General features: G+C 44.6%; 1 protein-coding gene across 3 annotated transcripts in view; it reads left to right on the forward strand.

The window, feature by feature from the left end:
- Window positions 1-848: 848 nt before the first annotated feature.
- C9orf72 (C9orf72-SMCR8 complex subunit) overlaps window positions 849-23,642 on the forward strand; it is a 28,104-nt gene continuing 5,310 nt past the window's right edge. The window contains exons 1-8 of one of the 3 annotated variants that reach the window (XM_069961982.1): window positions 852-1,120; window positions 8,905-9,042; window positions 10,046-10,515; window positions 12,233-12,328; window positions 15,132-15,196; window positions 17,575-17,647; window positions 20,215-20,331; window positions 21,325-21,560. In XM_069961982.1, the coding sequence (XP_069818083.1) occupies window positions 10,072-10,515; window positions 12,233-12,328; window positions 15,132-15,196; window positions 17,575-17,647; window positions 20,215-20,331; window positions 21,325-21,560 (1,031 nt within the window). In that variant the 5' untranslated portion in view covers window positions 852-1,120; window positions 8,905-9,042; window positions 10,046-10,071. Of the gene's footprint in view, window positions 1,121-8,904; window positions 9,043-10,045; window positions 10,516-12,232; window positions 12,329-15,131; window positions 15,197-15,477; window positions 16,253-17,574; window positions 17,648-20,214; window positions 20,332-21,324; window positions 21,561-23,642 lie in introns of those variants that run through there. The other 2 variants (XM_069961983.1, XM_069961984.1) reach the window with 2 other exon arrangements.

Raw genomic sequence — 23,642 nt, forward strand, 5'->3', positions numbered from 1 at the left:
ACAGCCACACATCCCCTGCGGAGCACTGCATAACAGTACAGCCACACATCCCCTGCGGAGCACTGCATAACAGTACAGCCACACCCGCACATCCCCTGCGGAGCACTGCATAACAGTACAGCCACACATCCCCTGCAGAGCACTGCATAACAGTACAGCCACACATCCCCTGCAGAGCACAGCATAACAGTACAGCCGCACATCCCCTGCAGAGCACTGCATAACAGTACAGCCCTGCGGAGCATTGCATAACAGTACAGCCACACATCCCCCGCAGAGCACTGCATAACAGTACAGCCGCACATCCCCCGCAGAGCACTGCATAACAGTACAGCCACAAATCCCCTGCAGAGCACTGCATAAAAGTACAGCCACACATCCCCTGCAGAGCACTGCATAACAGTACAGCCACACATCCCCCGCAGAGCACTGCATAACAGTACAGCCGCACATCCCCTGCAGAGCACTGCATAACAGTACAGCCACACATCCCCTGCAGAGCACTGCATAACAGTACAGCCACACATCCCCTGCAGAGCATTGCATAACAGTACAGCCACAGCCCTCTAATCCTGCAGAGCATTGCATAACAGTACAGCCACAGCCCTCTAATCCTGCAGAGCATTGCATAACAGTACAGCCACAGCCCTCTGTTCCTGCAGAGCATTGCCTCATCCCACTGCACAGGTAAAGGAAATCCCTCAGAAACTGCCCAGAAACCCGCTGTAATTCTCCCACACATAAGACCTGGGTGACCGGCTTCTCTATGCTAATGAGAGAGCAGGAATCAGAGCAGCCTGGCGATAGCTCCGCCCACATCAGAAGCCGGTCACATGGGTATGATGTCATCAAAGGTCCTTTTGCTCATTTGGCAATAGCTTCTACCCAGACTTTCCCATGTTATCACGTGACATAGCTTCCGGTGGCGGTGGTCTTTCCCCGGGTGTCCCCGGTGTGTGAGCGCTATGCCTGATACGTGACGCCGCTCAGACCGCTGTAGGACGGGCAGGAGATAGGAGCGCGGCTGTGTGATGTGGCCGGATGCTTATCGGCTCTGTGGTTACATGTATGTCTGTGGTCGCTGCTATATCTGATCTACAAGCAGATCCTGCGGACTGAGGTAAAGCTGGCTGCACGTCCAGTATGGTCAGATGCAGTGCTGAGGGGGGAAGCTGGCTGCACACATAGTATGGTGCCATGCAGTGCTGAGGGGGGAGGCTGGCTGCACACATAGTATGGTGCCATGCAGTGCTGAGGGGGGAAGCTGGCTGCACACATAGTATGGTGCCATGCAGTGCTGAGGGGGGAAGCTGGCTGCACACATAGTATGGTGCCATGCAGTGCTGAGGAGGGAAGCTGGCTGCACACATAGTATGGTGCCATGCAGTGCTGAGGGGGGAAGCTGGCTGCACACATAGTATGGTGCCATGCAGTGCTGAGGGGGGAAGCTGGCTGCACACATAGTATGGTGCCATGCAGTGCTGAGGAGGGAAGCTGGCTGCACACACAGTATGGTCAGATGCAGTGCTGAGGGGGGAAGCTGGCTGCACACACAGTATGGTCAGATGCAGTGCTGAGGGGGGAAGCTGGCTGCACACACAGTATGGTCAGATGCAGTGCTGAGGGGGGAAGCTGGCTGCACACACAGTATGGTCAGATGCAGTGCTGAGGGGGGAAGCTGGCTGCGCACACAGTATGGTGCCATGCAGTGCTGAGGGGGGAAGCTGGCTGCGCACACAGTATGGTCAGATGCAGTGCTGAGGAGGGAAGCTGGCTGCGCACACAGTATGGTCAGATGCAGTGCTGAGGAGGGAAGCTGGCTGCGCACACAGTATGGTCAGATGCAGTGCTGAGGGGGGAAGCTGGCTGCGCACACAGTATGGTCAGATGCAGTGCTGAGGGGGGAAGCTGGCTGCGCACACAGTATGGTCAGATGCAGTGCTGAGGGGGGAAGCTGGCTGCACACATAGTATGGTGCCATGCAGTGCTGAGGGGGGAAGCTGGCTGCACACATAGTATGGTGCCATGCAGTGCTGAGGGGGGAGGCTGGCTGCGCACATAGTATGGTGCCATGCAATGCTGAGGGGGGAAGCTGGCTGCACACATAGTATGGTGCCATGCAGTGCTGAGGGGGGAAGCTGGCTGCACACATAGTATGGTGCCATGCAGTGCTGAGGGGGAAGGCTGGCTGCACACATAGTATGGTGCCATGCAGTGCTGAGGGGGGAGGCTGGCTGCACACATAGTATGGTGCCATGCAGTGCTGAGGGGGGAAGCTGGCTGCACACATAGTATGGTGCCATGCAGTGCTGAGGGGGGAAGCTGGCTGCACACATAGTATGGTGCCATGCAGTGCTGAGGGGGAAGCTGGCTGCACACATAGTATGGTGCCATGCAGTGCTGAGGGGGGAAGCTGGCTGCACACATAGTATGGTCAGATGCAGTGCTGAGGGGGGAAGCTGGCTGCACGTCCAGTATGGTCAGATGCAGTGCTGAGGGGGGAGGCTGGCTGCACACATAGTATGGTGCCATGCAGTGCTGAGGGGGGAGGCTGGCTGCACACATAGTATGGTGCCATGCAGTGCTGAGGGGGGAGGCTGGCTGCACACATAGTATGGTGCCATGCAGTGCTGAGGGGGGAGGCTGGCTGCACACATAGTATGGTGCCATGCAGTGCTGAGGGGGGAGGCTGGCTGCACACATAGTATGGTGCCATGCAGTGCTGAGGGGGGAGGCTGGCTGCACACATAGTATGGTGCCATGCAGTGCTGAGGGGGGAGGCTGGCTGCACACATAGTATGGTGCCATGCACTGCTGAGGGGGGAGGCTGGCTGCACACATAGTATGGTGCCATGCAGTGCTGAGGGGGGAGGCTGGCTGCACACATAGTATGGTGCCATGCAGTGCTGAGGGGGGAGGCTGGCTGCACACATAGTATGGTGCCATGCAGTGCTGAGGGGGGAAGCTGGCTGCACACATAGTATGGTGCCATGCAGTGCTGAGTGGGAAGCTGGCTGCACACATAGTATGGTGCCATGCAGTGCTGAGGGGGGAAGCTGGCTGCACGTCCAGTATGGTCAGATGCAGTGCTGAGGGGGGAGGCTGGCTGCACACATAGTATGGTGCCATGCAGTGCTGAGGGGGGAGGCTGGCTGCACACATAGTATGGTGCCATGCAGTGCTGAGGGGGGAAGCTGGCTGCACGTCCAGTATGGTCAGATGCAGTGCTGAGGGGGGAGGCTGGCTGCACACATAGTATGGTGCCATGCAGTGCTGAGGGGGGAGGCTGGCTGCACACATAGTATGGTGCCATGCAGTGCTGAGGGGGAGGCTGGCTGCACACATAGTATGGTGCCATGCAGTGCTGAGGGGGGAAGCTGGCTGCACCACAGAGGGGCTCACAGGACTGCGGAGACATCCCACCACATAGATAGTGAGGGGCCTGTCTGATAGGAAGCAGCAGTATCAGCTCCTGAAGCATGACCTGTATCTGTGTTATATACGTCATAGCAGGCACACTCTAATTCAGACAATCTCTTTAACTTTGGAGTTCTGCCAGGAGGGTGTAATATGGCCATACAGAACCCCCATATGCAACTGACACTTATACAGTGCCAATAGTATCCCAATATACAGTGATATCATACCGTCATACAGTGCCAATAGTATCCCAATATACAGTGATATAATAGTCATACAGTGCCAATAGTTTCCCAATATACAGTGATATCATACCGTCATACAGTGCCAATAGTATCTCAATATACAGTGATATAATACCGTCATACAGTGCCAATAGTATCCCAATATACAGTGATATAATACCGTCATACAGTGCCAATAGTATCCCAATATACAGTGATATAATAGTCATACAGTGCCAATAGTATCCCAATATACAGTGATATCATACCGTCATACAGTGCCAATAGTATCTCAATATACAGTGATATAATACCGTCATACAGTGCCAATAGTATCCCAATATACAGTGATATAATACCGTCATACAGTGCCAATAGTATCCCAATATACTGTGATATAATAGTCATACAGTGCCAATAGTATCCCAATATACAGTGATATAATACCGTCATACAGTGCCAATAGTATCCCAATATACAGTGATATAATACCGTTATACAGTGCCAATAGTATCCCAATATACTGTGATATAATAGTCATACAGTGCCAATAGTATCCCAATATACAGTGATAAAATACAGCCATACAGTGCCAATAGTATCCCAATATACAGTGATATAATACCGTCATACAGTGCCAATAGTATCCCAATATACAGTGATACCGTCATACAGTGCCAATAGTATCCCAATATACTGTGATATAATACCGTCATACAGTGCCAATAGTATCCCAATATACTGTAATATAATACGTCATACAGTGCCAATAGTATCCCAATGTACTGTGATATAATACCGTCATACAGTGCCAATAGTATCCCAATATACTGTGATATAATAGTCATACAGTGCCAATAGTATCCCAATAAACAGGGATATAATACCGTCATACAGTGCCAATAGTATCCCAATATACAGTCATATAATACCGTCATACAGTGCCAATAGTATCCCAATATACAGTCATATAATACCGTCATACAGTGCCAATAGTATCCCAATATACAGTCATATAATACCGTCATACAGTGCCAATAGTATCCCAATATACTGTGATATTATAGTCATACAGTGCCAATAGTATCCCAATATACTGTGATATAATACTGCCATACAGTACAGAGGGGCGCCTCCTGGTGCAATAACGTGGTGGGCTAGTGTGTCTATTCCAGTGGAAGATGGACGCACTCACCATTTGGGGTTGTGCAAATGATGGCACAACTCTACTGTAGGTATATGGTGTCACTCAGACAGGGACCGCAGCTATCCCTCAGGTAGCAGCCACCGAAGGTAGGTAGAAACATGCAGAGTTGTATCTCAGAAGAGATCACAGGAACCAAAGGAGAAACCCGTAGGAGGGTCAGCGCAGGTCGGCGTCCAGGGGACCAGCGACATCACAGTAGGAGCATCACACAAAGATGGGACTCAATTGTTCTTGATAAAGGTCTGTGATCCAATAGACAAACCGAAACGTGTTGCACTAATAAACAGAACAATTGAGTCCCATCTTTGTGTGATGCTCCTACTGTGATCTCGCTGACCCTCCTACGGGTTCTCCTTTGGTTCCTGTGATCTCTTCTGAGATACAACTCTGCAATATACTCTCCCAATATACTGTGATATAATACTGCCATACAGAACCCCCATATGTAACTGACATCTATACAGTGCCAATAGTATCCCAATATACTGTGATATAATACTGCCATACAGTGCCAAAATAGTATCCCAATATACTGATATAATACTGCCATACAGAACCCCCATATGTAACTGACATCTATACAGTGCCAATAGTATCCCAATATACTGTGACATAATACCGTCATACTGTGCCAAAATAGTGTCTCTTTATAGTATGTATATACAGTGATACCTCAGTTCTTAAACTGCTCGGAACTCCCAACAGTATTTTCAAGGAAAGTTTGCTTTGGTTCTCAAACACTTTTCGGGCCCCCAGTCGTGAAGTACAGTAATACCGCGGTATTCAAACAGAAATTTACCTGGAAGTAACGTTCAGAATTCAAACTTTGCTCAGTATGTGAACGTTTTTGCCAGCGTGTATGGTGGGCTGTACCAGTTTAGCACTGGTGAAGCTTCACATACAGTACAGTACTATATAAGACTGCTGGAGTGCATATACAGTACAGTAGTACAGGCAGGGCACCACCATCTCCCATCCTGTACTGTATAAGACTGCTGGAGTGCATATACAGTACAGTAGTAGTACAGTCAGTGCACCACCATCTCCCATCCTGTACTATATAAGACTGCTGGAGTGCATATACAGTACAGTAGTAGTACATTCAGTGCACCACCATCTCCCATCCTGTACTGTATAAGACTGCTGCAGTGCATATACTGTACAGTAGTAGTACAGTCAGGGCACCACCATCTCCCATCCTGTACTGTATAGGACTGCTGGACTGCATATACAGTACAGTAGTAGTACAGTCAGGGCACCACCATCTCCCATCCTGTACTGTATAAGACTGCTGGACTGCATATACAGTACAGTAGTAATACAGTCAGTGCACCACCATCTTCCATCCTGTACAGTACTATATAAGACTGCTGGAGTGCATATACAGTACAGTAGTAGTACAGGCAGTGCACCACCATCTCCCATCCTGTACTGTATAAGACTGCTGGAGTGCATATACAGTACAGTAGTAGTATAGTCACTGCACCACCATCTCCCATCCTCTACTATATAAGACTGCTGGAGTGCATATACAGTACAGTAGTAGTACAGTCAGTGCACCACCATCTCCCAACCTGTACTGTATAAGACTGCTGGACTGCATATACAGTACAGTAGTAGTACAGTCAGGGCACCACCATCTCCCATCCTGTACTGTATAAGACTGCTGGACTGCATATACAGTACAGTAGTAGTACAGTCAGTGCACCACCATCTCCCATCCTGTACTGTATAGGACTGCTGGAGTGCATATACAGTACAGTAGTAGTACAGTCAGTGCACCACCATCTCCCATCCTGTACTGTATAGGACTGCTGGAGTGTATATACAGTACAGTAGTAGTACAGTCAGGGCACCACCATCTCCCATCCTGTATAAGACTGCTGGGGTGCATATACAGTACAGTAGTAGTACAGGCAGTGCACCACCATCTCCCATCCTGTACTGTATAAGACTGCTGGAGTGCATATACAGTACAGTAGTAGTACAGTCAGGGCACCACCATCTCCCATCCTGTATAAGACTGCTGGAGTGCATATACAGTACAGTAGTAGTACAGGCAGTGCACCACCATCTACCATCCTGTACTGTATAAGTCTGCTGGAGTGTATATACAGTACAGTAGTAGTACAGGCAGGGCACCACCATCTCCCATCCTGTACTGTATAGGACTGCTGGAGTGCATATACAGTACAGTAGTAGTACAGTCAGTGCACCACCATCTCCCATCCTGTACTGTATAAGACTGCTGGAGTGTAGATACAGTACAGTAGTAGTACAGGCAGTGCACCACCATCTCCCATCCTGTACAGCTCTGTATAAGACTGCTGGAGTGTATATACAGTACAGTAGTAGTACAGTCAGTGCACCACCATCTCCCAACCTGTACTGTATAAGACTGCTGGACTGCATATACAGTACAGTAGTAGTACAGTCAGTGCACCACCATCTCCCATCCTGTACTGTATAGGACTGCTGGAGTGCATATACAGTACAGTAGTAGTACAGTCAGTGCACCACCATCTCCCATCCTGTACTGTATAGGACTGCTGGAGTGTATATACAGTACAGTAGTAGTACAGTCAGGGCACCACCATCTCCCATCCTGTATAAGACTGCTGGAGTGCATATACAGTACAGTAGTAGTACAGGCAGTGCACCACCATCTCCCATCCTGTACTGTATAAGACTGCTGGAGTGCATATACAGTACAGTAGTAGTACAGTCAGGGCACCACCATCTCCCATCCTGTATAAGACTGCTGGAGTGCATATACAGTACAGTAGTAGTACAGGCAGTGCACCACCATCTACCATCCTGTACTGTATAAGTCTGCTGGAGTGTATATACAGTACAGTAGTAGTACAGGCAGGGCACCACCATCTCCCATCCTGTACTGTATAGGACTGCTGGAGTGCATATACAGTACAGTAGTAGTACAGTCAGTGCACCACCATCTCCCATCCTGTACTGTATAAGACTGCTGGAGTGTAGATACAGTACAGTAGTAGTACAGGCAGTGCACCACCATCTCCCATCCTGTACTGTATAAGACTGCTGGACTGCATATACAGTACAGTAGTAGTACAGTCAGGGCACCACCATCTCCCATCCTGTACAGCTCTGTATAAGACTGCTGGAGTGTATATACAGTACAGTAGTAGTACAGTCAGTGCACCACCATCTCCCATCCTGTACTGTATAAGACTGCTGGAGTGCATATACAGTACAGTAGTAGTACATTCAGGGCACCACCATCTCCTATATATTAGTGCTGGGGGTGGAGGCGCACTATACAGTAAAGGATGAGTAAGGAGTTAGTGACTACTGTACTATAATTGCTGGTTGTGTTGAATGTTTCTTGTATATAGTGTACTGTACAGTATAGTGCTGCTCTGTACTGTAGTGATTACACTGGTCACTTTTCAGTGTAATAAATGAGTATTGTAGGTAATTATTGGTGGCTGCTGGAACCAATTAATCACATTTACATTATTTCCTATGGGAAAACACTGCTCGGTTCTCAAACTGCCTTCCTGAAACCAATTAAGTTCGAGAACCGGAGTACCACTGTAATAAAGGCCAATTCTGTCACTTCTTCTGCGCGGAGAGAGGAGGTGTGCAAGCCCTCCCATAGACAGCCAGTATGAGACGGAGGCTGGCGGAATTCCTCGGCGGAGACTTCCACTGCGGAATTCCGCCAGTTTTACTCCTTTTGAACTGGCCTTAAAGTGGACCTGTCAGCAGGTAAACAGTGGTGTAAAAAGCACAGGGCTCCATAGGGCTTTCTCATTAGGATTCTCGCCATATCTTTATATTTTTATAGTCGTTTCCTGTGCAGTGATATAAGCTGTTAAGGTTTGGATGATTACAATGATCTCCACTTTTAATAGCTTTTCCTATGTTTTGCTACATTTAAAAAATTAAAACTATTCTGACCCTTATCACGGTTTTATTTTTAAAGTGTCACTGTTGTTATAACTTGCAAAATCTGAATCAGCAGTAGATGTGATATAAAGCAAGTTTGCAATTTACATTCTTTTTTTGTTTTAGTTATCAGCAGTCATGTGATTGTTGGACACTTTGAGCCGTGACTCTCTGTACTGGCCGGATCCCCTGGGTTTAGTCTGTTTTTTTACAACCAGCACAAGTCAGAAAATCTGCCTTCTGGAGACTGGACCTGGATTTCTGGTAAGTTCAACTTTGTTTTACAGCAGGATAACAGCAACAACAAAAATAATGAATGTAAATTGCAAACTTTCTTTATATCACATCTACTGTTGATTTTGAAAGTTATAACCACAGTGACACTTGGTTATCGCTACACAATGTTAAAGAGTCACTGTTGTATTATTATTTTTTTTTTTTTTTGCAGAAATCAATAGTCCAGGCGATTTTAACCCCTTCGGGACCAGGCTAATTTTCGTTTTTGCGTTTTCGTTTTTTCCTCCTTGTGCTTAAAAGGCCATAGCACTTACAGACCCACATGAGCCCTTATTTTTTGCGTCACTAATTGTACTTTGTAATGACAGGCTGAATTTTTGCATAAAGTATACTACGAAACCAGAAAAAAATTCAAAGTGTGGTGAAATTGAAAAAACAAACGCATTTCTTTTATTTGGGGGGGAATGTGTTTTTACGCCATTCGCCCTGGGGTAAAACTGACTTGTTATGCATGTTCCTCAATTCGTTACGATTAAAACGATATATAACATGTATAACTTATCTGGTCTGGTCTATAGCAAGGAGAGGAGGGAGTTAGCCGACAGCAGAAAGCAGATAACAGAGGATTACAGGCACAGAGCTGGGTGACAGCTGTAATCAGAGCTCAGAGAGGTCAGTGCTGACTGTCAGAGGAGATAAAGGGTGAGGTATTTGTAGATTAACTCTTTGTTGTCCTGTTTTGGTCTCTTATTTAGCTTTCTCCATAAGAGAAGCATAAGGACAGGGGGGAGAGCTTCAAACTGTTTTTCATGATAAAAAATGAATTTTTTGGCTAATAACCCCAATTACAAAGTTTCTTAAAATCGCCTGGACACTTTAATATGTCCTAATAGTACCGAATACTACTTGAAAATATGTGCCCCCTATCTCTGAGAAATCTCTGGTGCCTGCACAGGTTCCAGGCGTTTATGGAAGAATAACGCTCATAGAGAATGGAAAAATAAATACGAATTGTTGTTTCTTTCCTCAGGTGAAGGTTCTCCAGTGAAATGAGAGATGGCAGCTCTTTGTCCCCCACCTTCTCCAGCCGTAGCCAAGACTCTGATCGCTATCGATGGTTACTCACCACTTTTAGCTGCTACCTTTGCTTATTGGGACAACATTTTGGGACCTCGAGTGAGACATATCTGGGCCCCAAAGACCGATGAAGTAGTGCTGAGTGATGGAGAGATTACGTTCCTGGCAAATCACACATTAAATGGCGAGATTCTGAGGAATGCAGAAAGTGGCGCCATTGATGTGAAATTCTTTGTACTTGCAGAAAAAGGAGTTATCATTGTGTCTCTTATATTTGATGGAAACTGGAATGGTGATCGGAGCACTTATGGCCTCTCTATCATTTTGCCGCAAAGCGAACTGGGCTTCTACTTGCCTCTACACAGGGTCTGCGTGGCCCGACTTACACACATCATCCGAAAGGGACGCATATGGATGCACAAAGTAAGTCTATCTATTGCATGTTATGTGGCCATATTAGCTGTATTAGCCTGGTTTTTCACATGGCAGTTTTATGTAGAGCTGCCAGCAGTTTTTGTGCCAAAACCAGAAGTGGATTCAACAGAGAAGTAAAATCCTCCCTTTATATTTTTCCTCCCATTTGAATCCATTTCAGGCTTGGAAAATTGGAAAGTTTTTTTTTTTTTCTTGTTTCTTTTCTTTTTAATAACTGTTCTTGGGTAGGCGGTAAATGGTGCCTCTTTCCCACTGCTTGTTCTGTACGTCATAAGTTTAGTATATCTGCTTTTGATTTATGAAGTTAAAGCAACAATCTATTTGACAGGTGTATAATTCAGCCGGACCTGCAAGCAGTGGCAGGGTGGAAAGGGATTAAAAAAAAATACTAACATGTCATAGTGACCTAACACATTTTTGATAGGTGGCCGTCTGGATACTGAGACCCTTACTGATCACTTAGCTGATCACTGTGCACCATTGAATGTGATTGGCTTTGTCTGTCTGTCCTCAGAGAACGCTGTTTTAGCTGTATGTGCACTCATGCACTTACTTTGAGTCTGCTAGCACTTGACCTGCCAATCACAGCAGTTATAGGTTCAGAGCTCAGCTAAGGTTTTACCAATTTTTTGTTTTTGTAATTTTTTTCATGTCCTGGTCATGTGCTGATCATACGAGTGTATGGCTTGTTGCAGTACAGTAAAGTTCCCTCCATCTGCGCCGGTTATGTGATAAGCAAATAAGGCCACTCTATGCAGTGGAGGCAGGCCTGCACCCCAAGTACACAGATATCCCCTTCCCTGGGTGATGTAGCCTTGATTTTGAAGGAGGCGCGTCATAAAGGGATGGGGACACTGGTTGACTGCAGACACCCGGACCACCTTCAGTGCATGGAACGGCCCTATTTGCATGTTACGAAACAGTCGCAGATGGCGGGAACCAGATAGGCTCTGCCCCAGGTGCTGGGGTGGCAAGCTCCCTTAAATGATGCTGGGAGGGTTATTCTGAGGTCAAAGTTGCCAATAAACTCACTGTGATGAACCTTCCCACCGTTACAAAGAAGCTACACTGTTGCAGGGACTTGTTTACATCAGTTGTCTCAGAAGGGAGGGGGGAGGAGGGGGAGACAGAGAAAGGGCTCACACACAGATTTTTATTTTCTCAGCAGAAAGCAGAACCTGAGAACTGGGGGAAGGAGACTGAATAGATAATAAGTATAGAAGGAATTGTTAGTCTCACCATGGTCAGCAACATATCAGAAGTTATGTTTGCGTGGAATACCCCTCTAATCTCTTGTTAGAACCGTTACATTCTGTTAAACAATGACTAGTAGAAGTGTTCCCATAGTCACTACAGATCCTCCGAACCATGGCCACTCGTATCTTGGTACCATGTCATGTGATGGAATTGATATAATAGTCTTTCTTTTTTGTCAGGTTTTAAATGGATATAACATAAAAAAAGCTCGGGAATTGCAAGGATATGGTAATGTCTTATACACCGCTATGGGTGCCATACTAAGGCTTGCAAGGCATATACTGACTGTTTTGACTCTGCAGTATATGACTATTGTAATGTAGAAATATTCAGCATGTGTTGTTTCATTCTTGTACATGAAACATCTGCCTTTTTGACTCTCATTCATATTCTATTCTGTGTTTGTAACCTTGTGTCACTTCCCAACTATTTTGCTCTCTTTGTACAGGGCCAGAGCATCATTTCCATGTTGACTGGAGAAGTTATCCCTATTATGGAGCTGCTGTCATCTATGAAGTCGCACGGCGTTCCTGAAGAAATAGATGTAAGCCTTTAAACCCAGCTGCTTGAGGAGAAAGACTCCAAATCCATCTGTCAGCTCTGTGATTAATGTATTCTGGTGTCACCTCGCACATTTGTCATTCCTTAGGAAGCCGAGGAGAATGTAGCTCTTTGCTGCCCTCTGCTTTGTCTGCCTTGATGCAGAAAATAGGCTTAAAAAAGCACTCCTTACTCTTGAGAATGATCATCGTATAAGATAGAATCAGCTAAAGCAGGTGACTATAAAACGTGTAGAAGTAAAAGCCACATTGATACAACCGCTGTGGAGACATATGCAAGAGGGCCAATAGCCTCACGTGATTTCCATCAGTTGGATGGAGAACACTGCACTTAGGGCTGCAATGCAGGTTTTTCTGGTGTCCCGTCCACAAAGGAGTCATCACTAGTCTACCCTTATCTTATGTGTTATTTCCTTGAAATAATTGAGTCGCTTGGGTATCTACATTGCTGTACAGTCAGTCTCTCTAGTAACATAACAATAAAGCTTAGTAGAGAACTTAGTCACCTTCCCACTGAAATCAGCTGAGTCATTTTCTTGGGACCATTTATGGCCCAAAAAACTGTGTATGAACATAAGTGTGTTGTCTGTTTTCTTAAAACCTCTACTTAGAAACCTGAAAAGACGGGTGACATGATGCAGAAGAGTGCAGCACTTAGCATGTATTTATTATACAGGGTCTGAGATATTGCATCAAGATCTGTAGGGATAGAAGGTCAATCCTGGTGTGCTAACAGCTCTAAGTGCCAGTGTTTATAGCACCAGATGCCTGTTGCTGTGCCACACTGTGCTCTTATTGCTAGAGACTACTGTCTGCAATCCACAAGTATATTTGGAATATATATGTTATTTATTTTTTTCTTTACAAACTAAATCTGCCTAAAAGCGATCTCTGGATTTGTCATCAGTACTTGGCAGAAGAGCACATAGATGGAAATTTCTGCAACTGAAAATACATTTATGTGTATTAGAATGTTTCAAATGAATAAGACAGTTGCAGAAATGTATGCAATGCTTGCTGCTGCATGTAAATTCACACTGAGGGTGCGTTCACACCTACAGGATCCGCAGCAGATCCGCAGCAGATTTGATGGTGCAGATTTGATGCTGTGTTCAGTTATTTAAATTAAATCTGCTGCGGATCCGCAGCAGAAAATACGCTGTGGATCCGGTAAATGTGAACGTACCCTAAAACTAAAAAAGAGCAGTGTTTAAACAGTGTTGGGTTGTGTGTCACATTGGCCCAGATTTACCAAAACTGTCAAGGGGGGGGGGGGGGGGGGGCATTCACCCGCTCCATGATTACAGCCACGCAGATGTGTGAGAACTGTAGCATGAGCATTAAGCTGTTACTGTTATTAAAGGGGTAGTGCGGCGGTAAAAAATTATTCACAGAATAACACACATTACAAAGTTATACAACTTTGTAATGTATGTTATGTCTGTGAATGGCCCCCTTCCCCGTGTCCCACCACCCGTGTACCCGGAAGTGTAGTGCATTATACATACCTGATCCGTGCCGACACGCGTTCGCCATCTTGTGCCAAACGTCATCTTCGGCCAGCCGGCCGGCCCGAACACCTTCGATCTTCCCGAGTGCCGGCCGCGTCATCAGCTGCTGAGCCGCGATCGGCTGAGCATAACTGTGCTCGGCCAATCGCAGCTCGGCGGCTGATGACGCGGCCGCGTCATCAGGCGCTTAGCCGCGATTGGCCGAGCACAGTTATGCTCAGCCAATCGCGGCTGAGCAGCTGATGACGCGGCCGGCAGTCGGGAAGATCGGAGGTGTTCGGGCCGGCCGAAGATGACGTTTGGCACAAGATGGCAGACGCGTGTCGGCACTGATCAGGTATGTATAAAGCACTACACTTCCGGGTACACGGGTGGGGGTGGTGGGACACAGACATAACATACATTACAAAGTTGTATAACTTTGTAATGTGTGTTGTTCTGTGAATAATTTTTTACTGCCGCACTACCCCTTTAATCATACACAGTGCTGGGCTCTCCATGATTCCGGTCTGTAGCACTGCGTCTGTGCATGGACCGTATTCATGCAATGCGTGAATGTCCCCTTAGACAGTATAAACTTACATGGACAGTCTTAAAATGTGGATGATTTATTAAAGTCCATTAGACTGACTGATAAATCTTGCATGTCTAATCTACATTTAGACCAATAAATTTAGTTTCAAATGAAAATTTGGTACATTTTTGTTGCATGTAATCCCTTTTATCAGAAGTCACACCCCTTTACCAAGGTCCCAATCCTTTTGCAGACCCATCTTTACCAATGCTTTAAAAGTGCCTAAGACCTACAATAAATGTGGCACAAGTCATGTCAGATGGTGTTTCTTGTTTAGTAAATCTGGGCCACAGTAGTTGGAGACTCATTTTGAGCCTAAAAAACCACAATGGGTAGGGGGCAGATTTATCCGAGCTGTTTGAGACAAAAGCTGACTTGCCTATAGCGACCAAACAGACCTCCTCTTCTATTTTAATAAAGCAATTTTAGCTGAGATTAATTCATATGGGCAAAAAAAAACTGATAAATCTGCCCCAAAACTTTCAGACTTTTTCTGAGATTTGGATTTTTTTTTTTTTGATTGTACGAAAATGAAAACCCTTGCTTAGATTTAGTGGAGGTGAGTGAATCCTGTAGACTGGTTTCTATGGTCGTCTTATACTGGTCAGTTTCCAGCATCCCCTAGTGTCCACAGTCTGTCTTTAGTAAAAATCCGGTTATAGACCACCATACGGTGACCTAATGCTTAATTTTGTTTTCCAGATTGCCACTACCGTTCTTAATGATGACGATATCGGAGACAGCTGCCACGAAGGTTTCCTTAGCAAGTATGTAATAGCATATGTAAGATATTCTAGCATTTTCTTAGCTTCCCTTGTGAATTTGCTCTGTAGGGACTGCAAACAGGCATGGTTTTCCTGTAGATGTGTGTACGCATTAACACCTCTCTGTGATCTTATTTGCCTAATCACCCCGCGCCTCTTGTTTGCTTTAGTTTCTTCCTTGGAGCAGAAAGCGATTATATTCTTTCATGCAAAATGTCTGTTTTCATTTTTTTGCGGTATAAATGGTAATATTCGGTGCCTTTCTTTTGCTTTTTAATCAATAGTTCCTGGATTGTCATTGTGCCGCAGAACAGGAGGTGTCACATTCTAGTGTACTATGACTGAATGAGCACAGTAGGTGTTGTCATGATGTAGAATCTAACTGCTGTGCAACAACTGGTAGGAGAAGCCATGTAGATAAAGCTTCTACATCAATAAAGCTCAAGGAAAGTGTATGTATTTTCCTAGCATTGTACTGTAGTTTAGAAAAGCATGTGTCTCAATCTTCTATGGAAGGCTCCCCGCCGCTTTCCCTACCTTCCCTCAGGTTTCTTACTACTAATTGTACCATAGTGACTGCTTGATAAAGGTAAGAAAACATTGTGCCCTTTATCTCCTTAGCTAAGATCAGTGCTAAAATGTTACTTCAGTAACCAACCAGCGGGATGTCCAGTGGGATTCTTTATTGTTGCCAGTGGTGAGAAGTCTATTAGGGTTATGGCTCCTGTCCTCAAGCACTTTATCAAGGCGACCGCTCTAACTTTGTTACTGATTCCAAGCAGTTCTGTACAATTGTATTCTACAAGCTGCCTTTATAGAGATCAGTGCCATTTATTAGGTATGGTGGCTTCTGGCACAGTAATCCTGTACTGAGTGAACAGTTTTTAGCACTAAGAAAGTTGATAAACCTGCTCAGAGCCCGTATCCTCTTCCATCTCTCTTGTTTATCCTGACATTCTCTCTGGCATGCTTTAAGCTCCTGTAGGTTTCTTAATGGCCGTCTGTATAATCAGAAGGCTTGTTCAACATGGCCAATGGTGCTTGAAAAGTTCCTGTCACAGCTTAACTTATTTTCAGAAACTACAATCTTTAAAGGGAACCTGTCACCCCCCGTGCCGGGGTGACAGGCTCCCGACCCCCCGTTAGAGACCCCTATACTTACCTCATCCCGCCGGGTCCCGCTTCTGGATTCGGTCGGGTCCCGGAGATCTCAGCCGCTGCAGCCCGGCGCGCGCGCTGACAGATGAGTCCAACGCTCATAGAGAATGACGGAGCGCTGGACTCTCCTGTCATTCTCTATGGGTGTTGGACTCATCTCTCAGCGCGCGCGCCGGGCTGCAGCGGCTGAGATCTCCGGGACCCGACCGAATCCAGAAGCGGGACCCGGCGGGATGAGGTAAGTATAGGGGTCTCTAACGGGGGGTCGGGAGCCTGTCACCCCGGTACGGGGGTGACAGGTTCCCTTTAAAAGCTAAGTTATAAGGTGCAAACGGTTTTTTTTTAATTACTAAGAGTAAATGTTTCAAAAGTTTAGTTTTTTCCTCTAACAGCTGTTATTGAGCCTCTGAGAGTCCCATCCATTATACACTGCTATTTCTCATTCCCTCCATTTCTGGGGCAGGACTAATGCTAGGCAGTTTGCCAGCAGCACAAATACAGGACTTCCTTTCCCTTACTTTTCTGGCCAGTCACAGCTCATACTTCGTTATCAGCCTGTGCAAAAGGCCCTTAAATAATACAATAAATTGTGACTGTTTTTTGGAGAAATCTGTTGCCCTCCAATAGTAAAGCTGCCACAGTATTGTCCATAAAAATAGTTCTGATCTGCCCACCTATAGACATCATAGTGGGGATAATAGGTCAGGGGTGTGAAACTCAGGCCCACCAGCTGCTGCAAAACTACAACTCCCATCATGCCTGAACACTAAAGCTAAAGAGTGTGGCACCTGTGTACTACATCAAGCAGACTTGTTTGGTACTGCTGCTCTATGCATTTAGCTTTGGTCTTGTGTTCCGTTTTGATACCAGTCCCAGCTGACCTTGCTATAACTTCTTCCTCTTATTGCTGCCAAAGCTAAAATATAATGTGTGTGTTTTCCTTTTTAGGATTTCATTACAGATCATAGTCTTATTTTTGCACTTTTTTGGGGTATTTAGTACTTCTTTTTAAAAAAATTACAAAACATTAGACGTCATTTAGGTGTTTAAGGTGTTTCTGCTGTAAGTAAAGGAACGTGGAATAGTCTGGTGTTAAATGCATTGCCCAAAAGTGTAGTTATTTACAGATGACTTGTGCACATGAGTACTATAAATAAGTTTGAAGAAATGTTACTGCACTGTTAAATACTCATCAAACATCTGTTGTGTTCTTTCATTGACAGTGCTATAAGCTCCCATCTGCAGACATGTGGCTGTTCGGTGGTGGTGGGCAGCAGTGCAGAGAAAGTAAATAAGGTAATGGACTCAGTCAGCTACTTTACTTACAGCAGCCAGGTATGCTGCTGGGTTCAGTCAGACAAAGTTCTTCCAGACATTTTAATGGCGTTCAGTATCACAGAGGAACATGTTACACTAGATAGAGCTCAGTTTCATATCAGAGAATTGCTGAGCCTGGATACTATATTAGTTGTCTGTCAGCAGTATATTAGATTCTGATGGGTTCTCAGCCTCCCTGTGCAAACAAGATTGTGAGCGCAGATCCTGAAAACGGGCAACACTGAGTAATTTGTAATTCCCAAGTGCTTTGTGAAGTTTCTACAGGATCACTCCTGCTTAAGTCTGGTTTCACAGACTGCTTTTTCTCTAGACAAGTGAAATGTCTCTTATGTTCATTTATGTTATTGTAGAAATGTCTCATAAATGCTGGAACACCGAAATGAATAGCAGGCGACTGATGGCTAAGGAGTTGTGCTATCTACACCCCCTTTTTGAGCAAGGTTCTAGAAGTCAGCTTCTTTTTTTTTTTCTTCTCAGTTAAGTGACAGATTATTGCTTAGTAGAACGTGACTGAACACTTGCATGAGCGCTGAGGCTTTTTTAATCAGCTGATTCCTACACACACACACACACACACACACTTTCAATAACAATAGCCAATCCTATAGATAGGCCATCATTTAAAAAAAAAAAAAAAAAACTCTTGAGACCTCATTTAACTAACACGCCTACAAGAAGAGACAGTCAAATAAAAGATCTTCAGGGAGGTATAGGTTCAAATATAGATAATGTTTCATAAATGGGTAATACATAAACGTGAGTGAACCTTGAGCACTTGATGCTGCATTTGAATACTGGTAGATGAAGTTGGATTCAGCCCAAGGGAGTCCTGGAAAACAGGGATACAGACTATGGCTGGGTTCACACTACGTATATTTCAGTCAGTATTGTTGTCCTCATATTGCAACCAAAACCAGGAGTGGATTAAAAACACAGGCTCTGTCCACACAATGTTGAAATTGAGTGGATGGCCGCCATATAACAGTAAATAACGGCCATTATTTCAATACAACAGCCGTTGTTTTAAAATAACAGCAAATATTTGCCATTAAATGGCGGCCATCCACTCAATTTCAACATTGTGTGAACAGATCCTTTCTGTGTTTTCAATCCACTCCTGGTTTTGGTTGCAATATACGTAGTGTGAACCCAGCCTATGGCTGTATCCCTATTTTCCAGGCAGGCAGCCTTAGGGCTGCATCTAACGTCTTCAGCTACCAGTAAGCAAATACTGCACACTCTGGTTTTAGATTCGCTCCTCTCTAGTAAGGCTGGGTTTACATCTATCAGGCGGTTCAACATCCTCCTTTTGATGAAAACTGAGGACAAAAATGCATCAGTTATATCCTTTTCTTTTTTGTTCACTATCAAGGCCGGACAGCAGAACGCTGCCGCCTGGCCTGTCCGGTGATCTAGCGTCCCATTTGAAGCGCTAGACGCACAGATTCGTTTCAATATGCTATTTGCTACTGGGCCGGAAGGAAACGCTGCGGGATAAATGTAAACCCAGCCTAATCTAAAAGACTAATGTACTTTTGTTAGGTTTCTGGGATGAGGACAAGATGCTGCAGCACAGTGCTGATGTAATCTAACCAGTCTGGCTGTGTAGTCTGGTCCAGTCCCCTAATTTTCTTATATTAGCTGAGTAGTGGTGATACTGACTTACACCGCCAGCACCACCGACTAAAGTCATTCTTTAGTTGTTCTTTTTCCCCTCCCCTCCAGCTTTTGTGCCAGATCTAAGAAAGATCAAACACTTATGATGGTATATTGTTAGCAGTACCAGCCATTTAAAAATAAAACCTGCACTACCCATCTGAGAATTAAAGGTCCCAGTTATAGCAGTATACAGTATTTAAATGTGAATGAATTGCTCGGTAGTTGTGAGAAAGAGTCTCTCCAACTGGCAGCTTCAAGGGTTCTTGTTATTTCCTAGTAGACAGATGCAGTTGTCTAACCTGATTGAAATGAACTTACAGCTACTTTTTAAATCTTTCCCATGGTGAATATAAAGACAGTTATACATGTCATTTATACCATAATATCATGCATTATATCCTCCAAACAATGTAGCCTAAAGTATGAAGCTGTTGCTATCCCATCTGGAGTCTGCTTTGTATGTACGATCAACCTGCCCTTTATCCGTCTATTCACATATACTACGACTATAACTAATGCACTCACACTGTCTAAACAACATGAAGTCTTTCATGCTACAAAAAATGTATTGAAAAGCAATTGCTCTTCTATAATCCCCCTACCTCCACTAAAACCTTTCAGTCCTATTCATGTTATATTCTTCCTGCAATGCAGTTTAGTGCCAGAGTAGCCTTACGACATATGGCAGACCTGATGTTAGGAGTGGATCGGGGTCAGGAGAAGCTGGCTTAGCGTATGAGTAACAACTACATTGGAACAGCAGTCGCAACCTTTATAATTGGGGTAATTTGATAATCCAATATAAAGTACTGTGAATGTGTTGCTCTACTAAACATATTATCTTTTCTTTTTTTCAATTGGTACAGATGGTGAGGACGCTGTGCCTCTTTCTTTCTCCCGCAGAGCGTAAATGCTCCCGACTGTGTAGATCTGAGTCATCATTCAAATATGAATCTGGTTTGTTCGTCCAAGGGCTGCTTAAGGTCAGTCTATAAAAACTCATTCACCCAAAAATCTGCCCGTGTCTAAGTGCCAGAGATCACCCAATGAGTGAACTCGTCCGCTGGTTTGATCTTTTGAGCGGCTGGTAATATCGTTGTTGACCACACTATATCCGTTCTTCTAGAGTCAGAGGAGTTGTGTGTAGTGCTCCTGCTGGGCATGCCTCAACACTGTTTTCTCCTTCTCTGTAAATATTCTGTGCTGCCTGGCCTCCTGCACTCACACACCACCTTCCTGGTCCATGCATGTGCCTTCTGCATTCGCTGCCATCATTGACATCAGCAGCGCTTGCGTAGATCTGGAAGATGCTGTCCAGCACCGAATATTCATACAGAAGAGGGGAGAAGTGACTTTTCATTACAGTAGGAGAGTTGGGCTTGCACAGCATTGCCTCCACGGACAATATAGCCAAAGGTAACATGCTCAGTAGTAAACTACCATCTACTACCTCAGGTCGGGTCCAGGTACTGACAGATTCCTTTTAAATTGGGCGTAGCTGCAATACCAGCCACAGTTTGTTGAAGAAAAAAGGCACATTTTTCTAATCTTATATAATGTAAATGTTTCCTCTTGTATCAGATTGAAGATTATCATTGGCATAATTTTCTGATCACCATATATTAAGTGTTTTTTATAATTTGTTTTTTAATTCTTGTGGTAGAGATTGTGCTATAGGAGAAATCAAATGTATCTTAGTCACTGCAGATTCCTAATGCATTTCAGCAACTTCTGATATTGAACCCTGTACTGTCCCATAGCTCATTACAATGCAAAAAACATACTAAATATGAAAAGGACACCGGCCACAACACAAATCAATACTGCTATAAGCTATACTCAGTATATTAACAGGGCAGTGACAGGCCATTGGTCAAACTCAATGACAGCTGTGCTCCATTTTAGTGTATTGTAGTACAAGCACATTATTTCTAGTTGTAAACAGAATATTATAAGTGGTACATTTTTGATTTCAGGATGCAACTGGAAGCTTTGTGCTGCCATTCCGCCAGGTGATGTATGCTCCATACCCTGCTACACATATTGATGTTGATGTCAACACGGTAAAACAGATGCCTCCCTGCCATGAACATACCTACAATCAGCGACGGTACATGAGGGCAGAACTGGCGGCTTTATGGAAGGCCACTTCTGACGAAGAAATGGCAGGAGATTCAGTCATCCACACAGATGAAAGCTTCACCCCTAACTTGTAAGTGAAGCCAGTGTTACAGTCAGTTTATATTAACAGTTTTCTTCTTTCAGCTTTTCTGCTAATAGATGGAGTTCCCGCTGTGCAGACGTGTCTTGTCAAAAGACTTTGGCTTTCCCTGATGTGTAAAATGCATTAGTTGAGTGACATCTTAAGTGCATAAAAGCTCATTTGAAAGTCTTTGCAAATATTGATGGAAAATAGTATTAATAAAGAGCTGGAGAGTGCAGTTAGCTGCTTAGTTTAGCAGATGAATGGATGGGTACAGCAGGGCTGCTAGCAGTAAGCAGGTGTCTGGTGAAATGGTAATTTCATTATCTCCGTAGAACATCTATTTCCTTTGTAGTAAAGCAGACTCTTTTCCACCTCACCGCCGAGAGGGTTAAATGAATTTAGCGCACTTCTGTTTTTTTTTGTTTGACTTAAATGCAAAAGATCCTTTCATAAAATTAAGCCTAGGAGAAAAATAAAGCTGTGGCTATTTCCTAGCTGGACATAATGTGAGGACATGCCTGTGAAATGGTATTACTTTAATCATTTGTCTACTTAGGACCTACCTATCTCCTATGTCCTTGCAGGCGGGTACACCAGTAACCAATGATGTATTTGATATGTCCTAAAAGGTCTAGCTCGGGTTGGATCACAACTAGAGCTGGTTTGGTTTTTACAGCTGAGGCCACCATTCAGCCTGTGTTAGAGCAGGTTCAAGCGGGTGCTACATTTATTCATCCTGTGTGAAAAACAGCCTGGATAGTAAATATTAGAGAATATATTTTGAACACATCTGTGTATACTGGCCCAATTGCATGGCCTTTGTTTAAGTAGATTTGAGAGCACAGGTTCTATTGGATGTTGGTGATTATTATTCTAACATTGTGCAGCACTTTACAATTCTGGGGGTACATACATTGATAAAATCAGACTTTATAGAGATGCATTATAAGGCTATAATAGCATCCTTTTAACTGAACATCATGAAAAAGCTTACAATGTATGCTGTTAATAAACCCCATTTTAGTCTATAGGTAATTGATGCCTGTTTCGGACTTCTATCACAATCCCTGGTTACGTCGATATATGGGGAGCATTTTTAGGCATACACGTTAAGAAAAACACAAAAAAATGTGTATTTTACAAACTGTAACTTTCTCTAATCTCACACTTTATGGGATTCTCCAGGTAAATATAAAAATGTGTGATTACATTGCGCTACCCCATTTAGCCCTCTGATTGGCTGGACTGAAAGAAGGACATCTTCAGAAGCAAGCAAGGACTCAACTGGGACCACAATGCAGGACAATACAGTGGCGATTTATGGGCTCATTTATTTTTCTATTGCACAGGGAGGCAGAGCACAGTTTTATATTGGCCTTTCCACTTTTGGTGATTTTTATGAAGATGTGTGCAATAACACACTGGCGTAAAGCGACTCTGTACCCACAATCTGACCCCCTTAAACCACTTGTGCCTTCGGATAGCTGCTTTTAATTCAAGATCTGTCCTGGGGTCCGTTCGGCAGGTGATGCAGTTATTCTCCTAAAAAACAATTTTTAAACTTGCAGCCCTGTGCCAAACAGAAGTATCTGTGCCCTAACTTTGCCTCCGTCCCTCCTCCCCACCCTCTTCATCATTAGGAATGCCACTGGAACATTTTCTACATGCCGAACATTGCACAGGTGCTTAACGATCCAGCCCATGTTCAGTATTCACACAGCTGACGAATAGGAGACAATCTGCCTGGAGCATTCCTAATGATGATGAGGGTGGGGAGGAGTGACGGAGAGGTTTTGCCAACCTAATGCATACACAATCTAGGCCACACCTTCTGGGCACGAGGCTGCCAGTTTGAAAGATGTTTTTTTAGGACAATAACTGGATCACCTGCCAAACGGACCGTAGCCGAGATCTTGGATTAAAAGCAGCTATCTGAAGATACAAGCGGTTTGGGGGGGGGGATCAGATTGTGGGTACAGAGTCGCTTTAAATGGTATGTGTAATCTCTCCACATTATAGTATTGGTAGGTTGGCACTCTGTATATAGTGTGGTAGTGGAACATATTCAGTATAGCCACTAAGTCATCC

This window comes from Dendropsophus ebraccatus, chromosome 3 (assembly GCF_027789765.1).
Source record: "Dendropsophus ebraccatus isolate aDenEbr1 chromosome 3, aDenEbr1.pat, whole genome shotgun sequence".
Classification (NCBI taxonomy): Eukaryota; Metazoa; Chordata; class Amphibia; order Anura; family Hylidae; genus Dendropsophus; species Dendropsophus ebraccatus.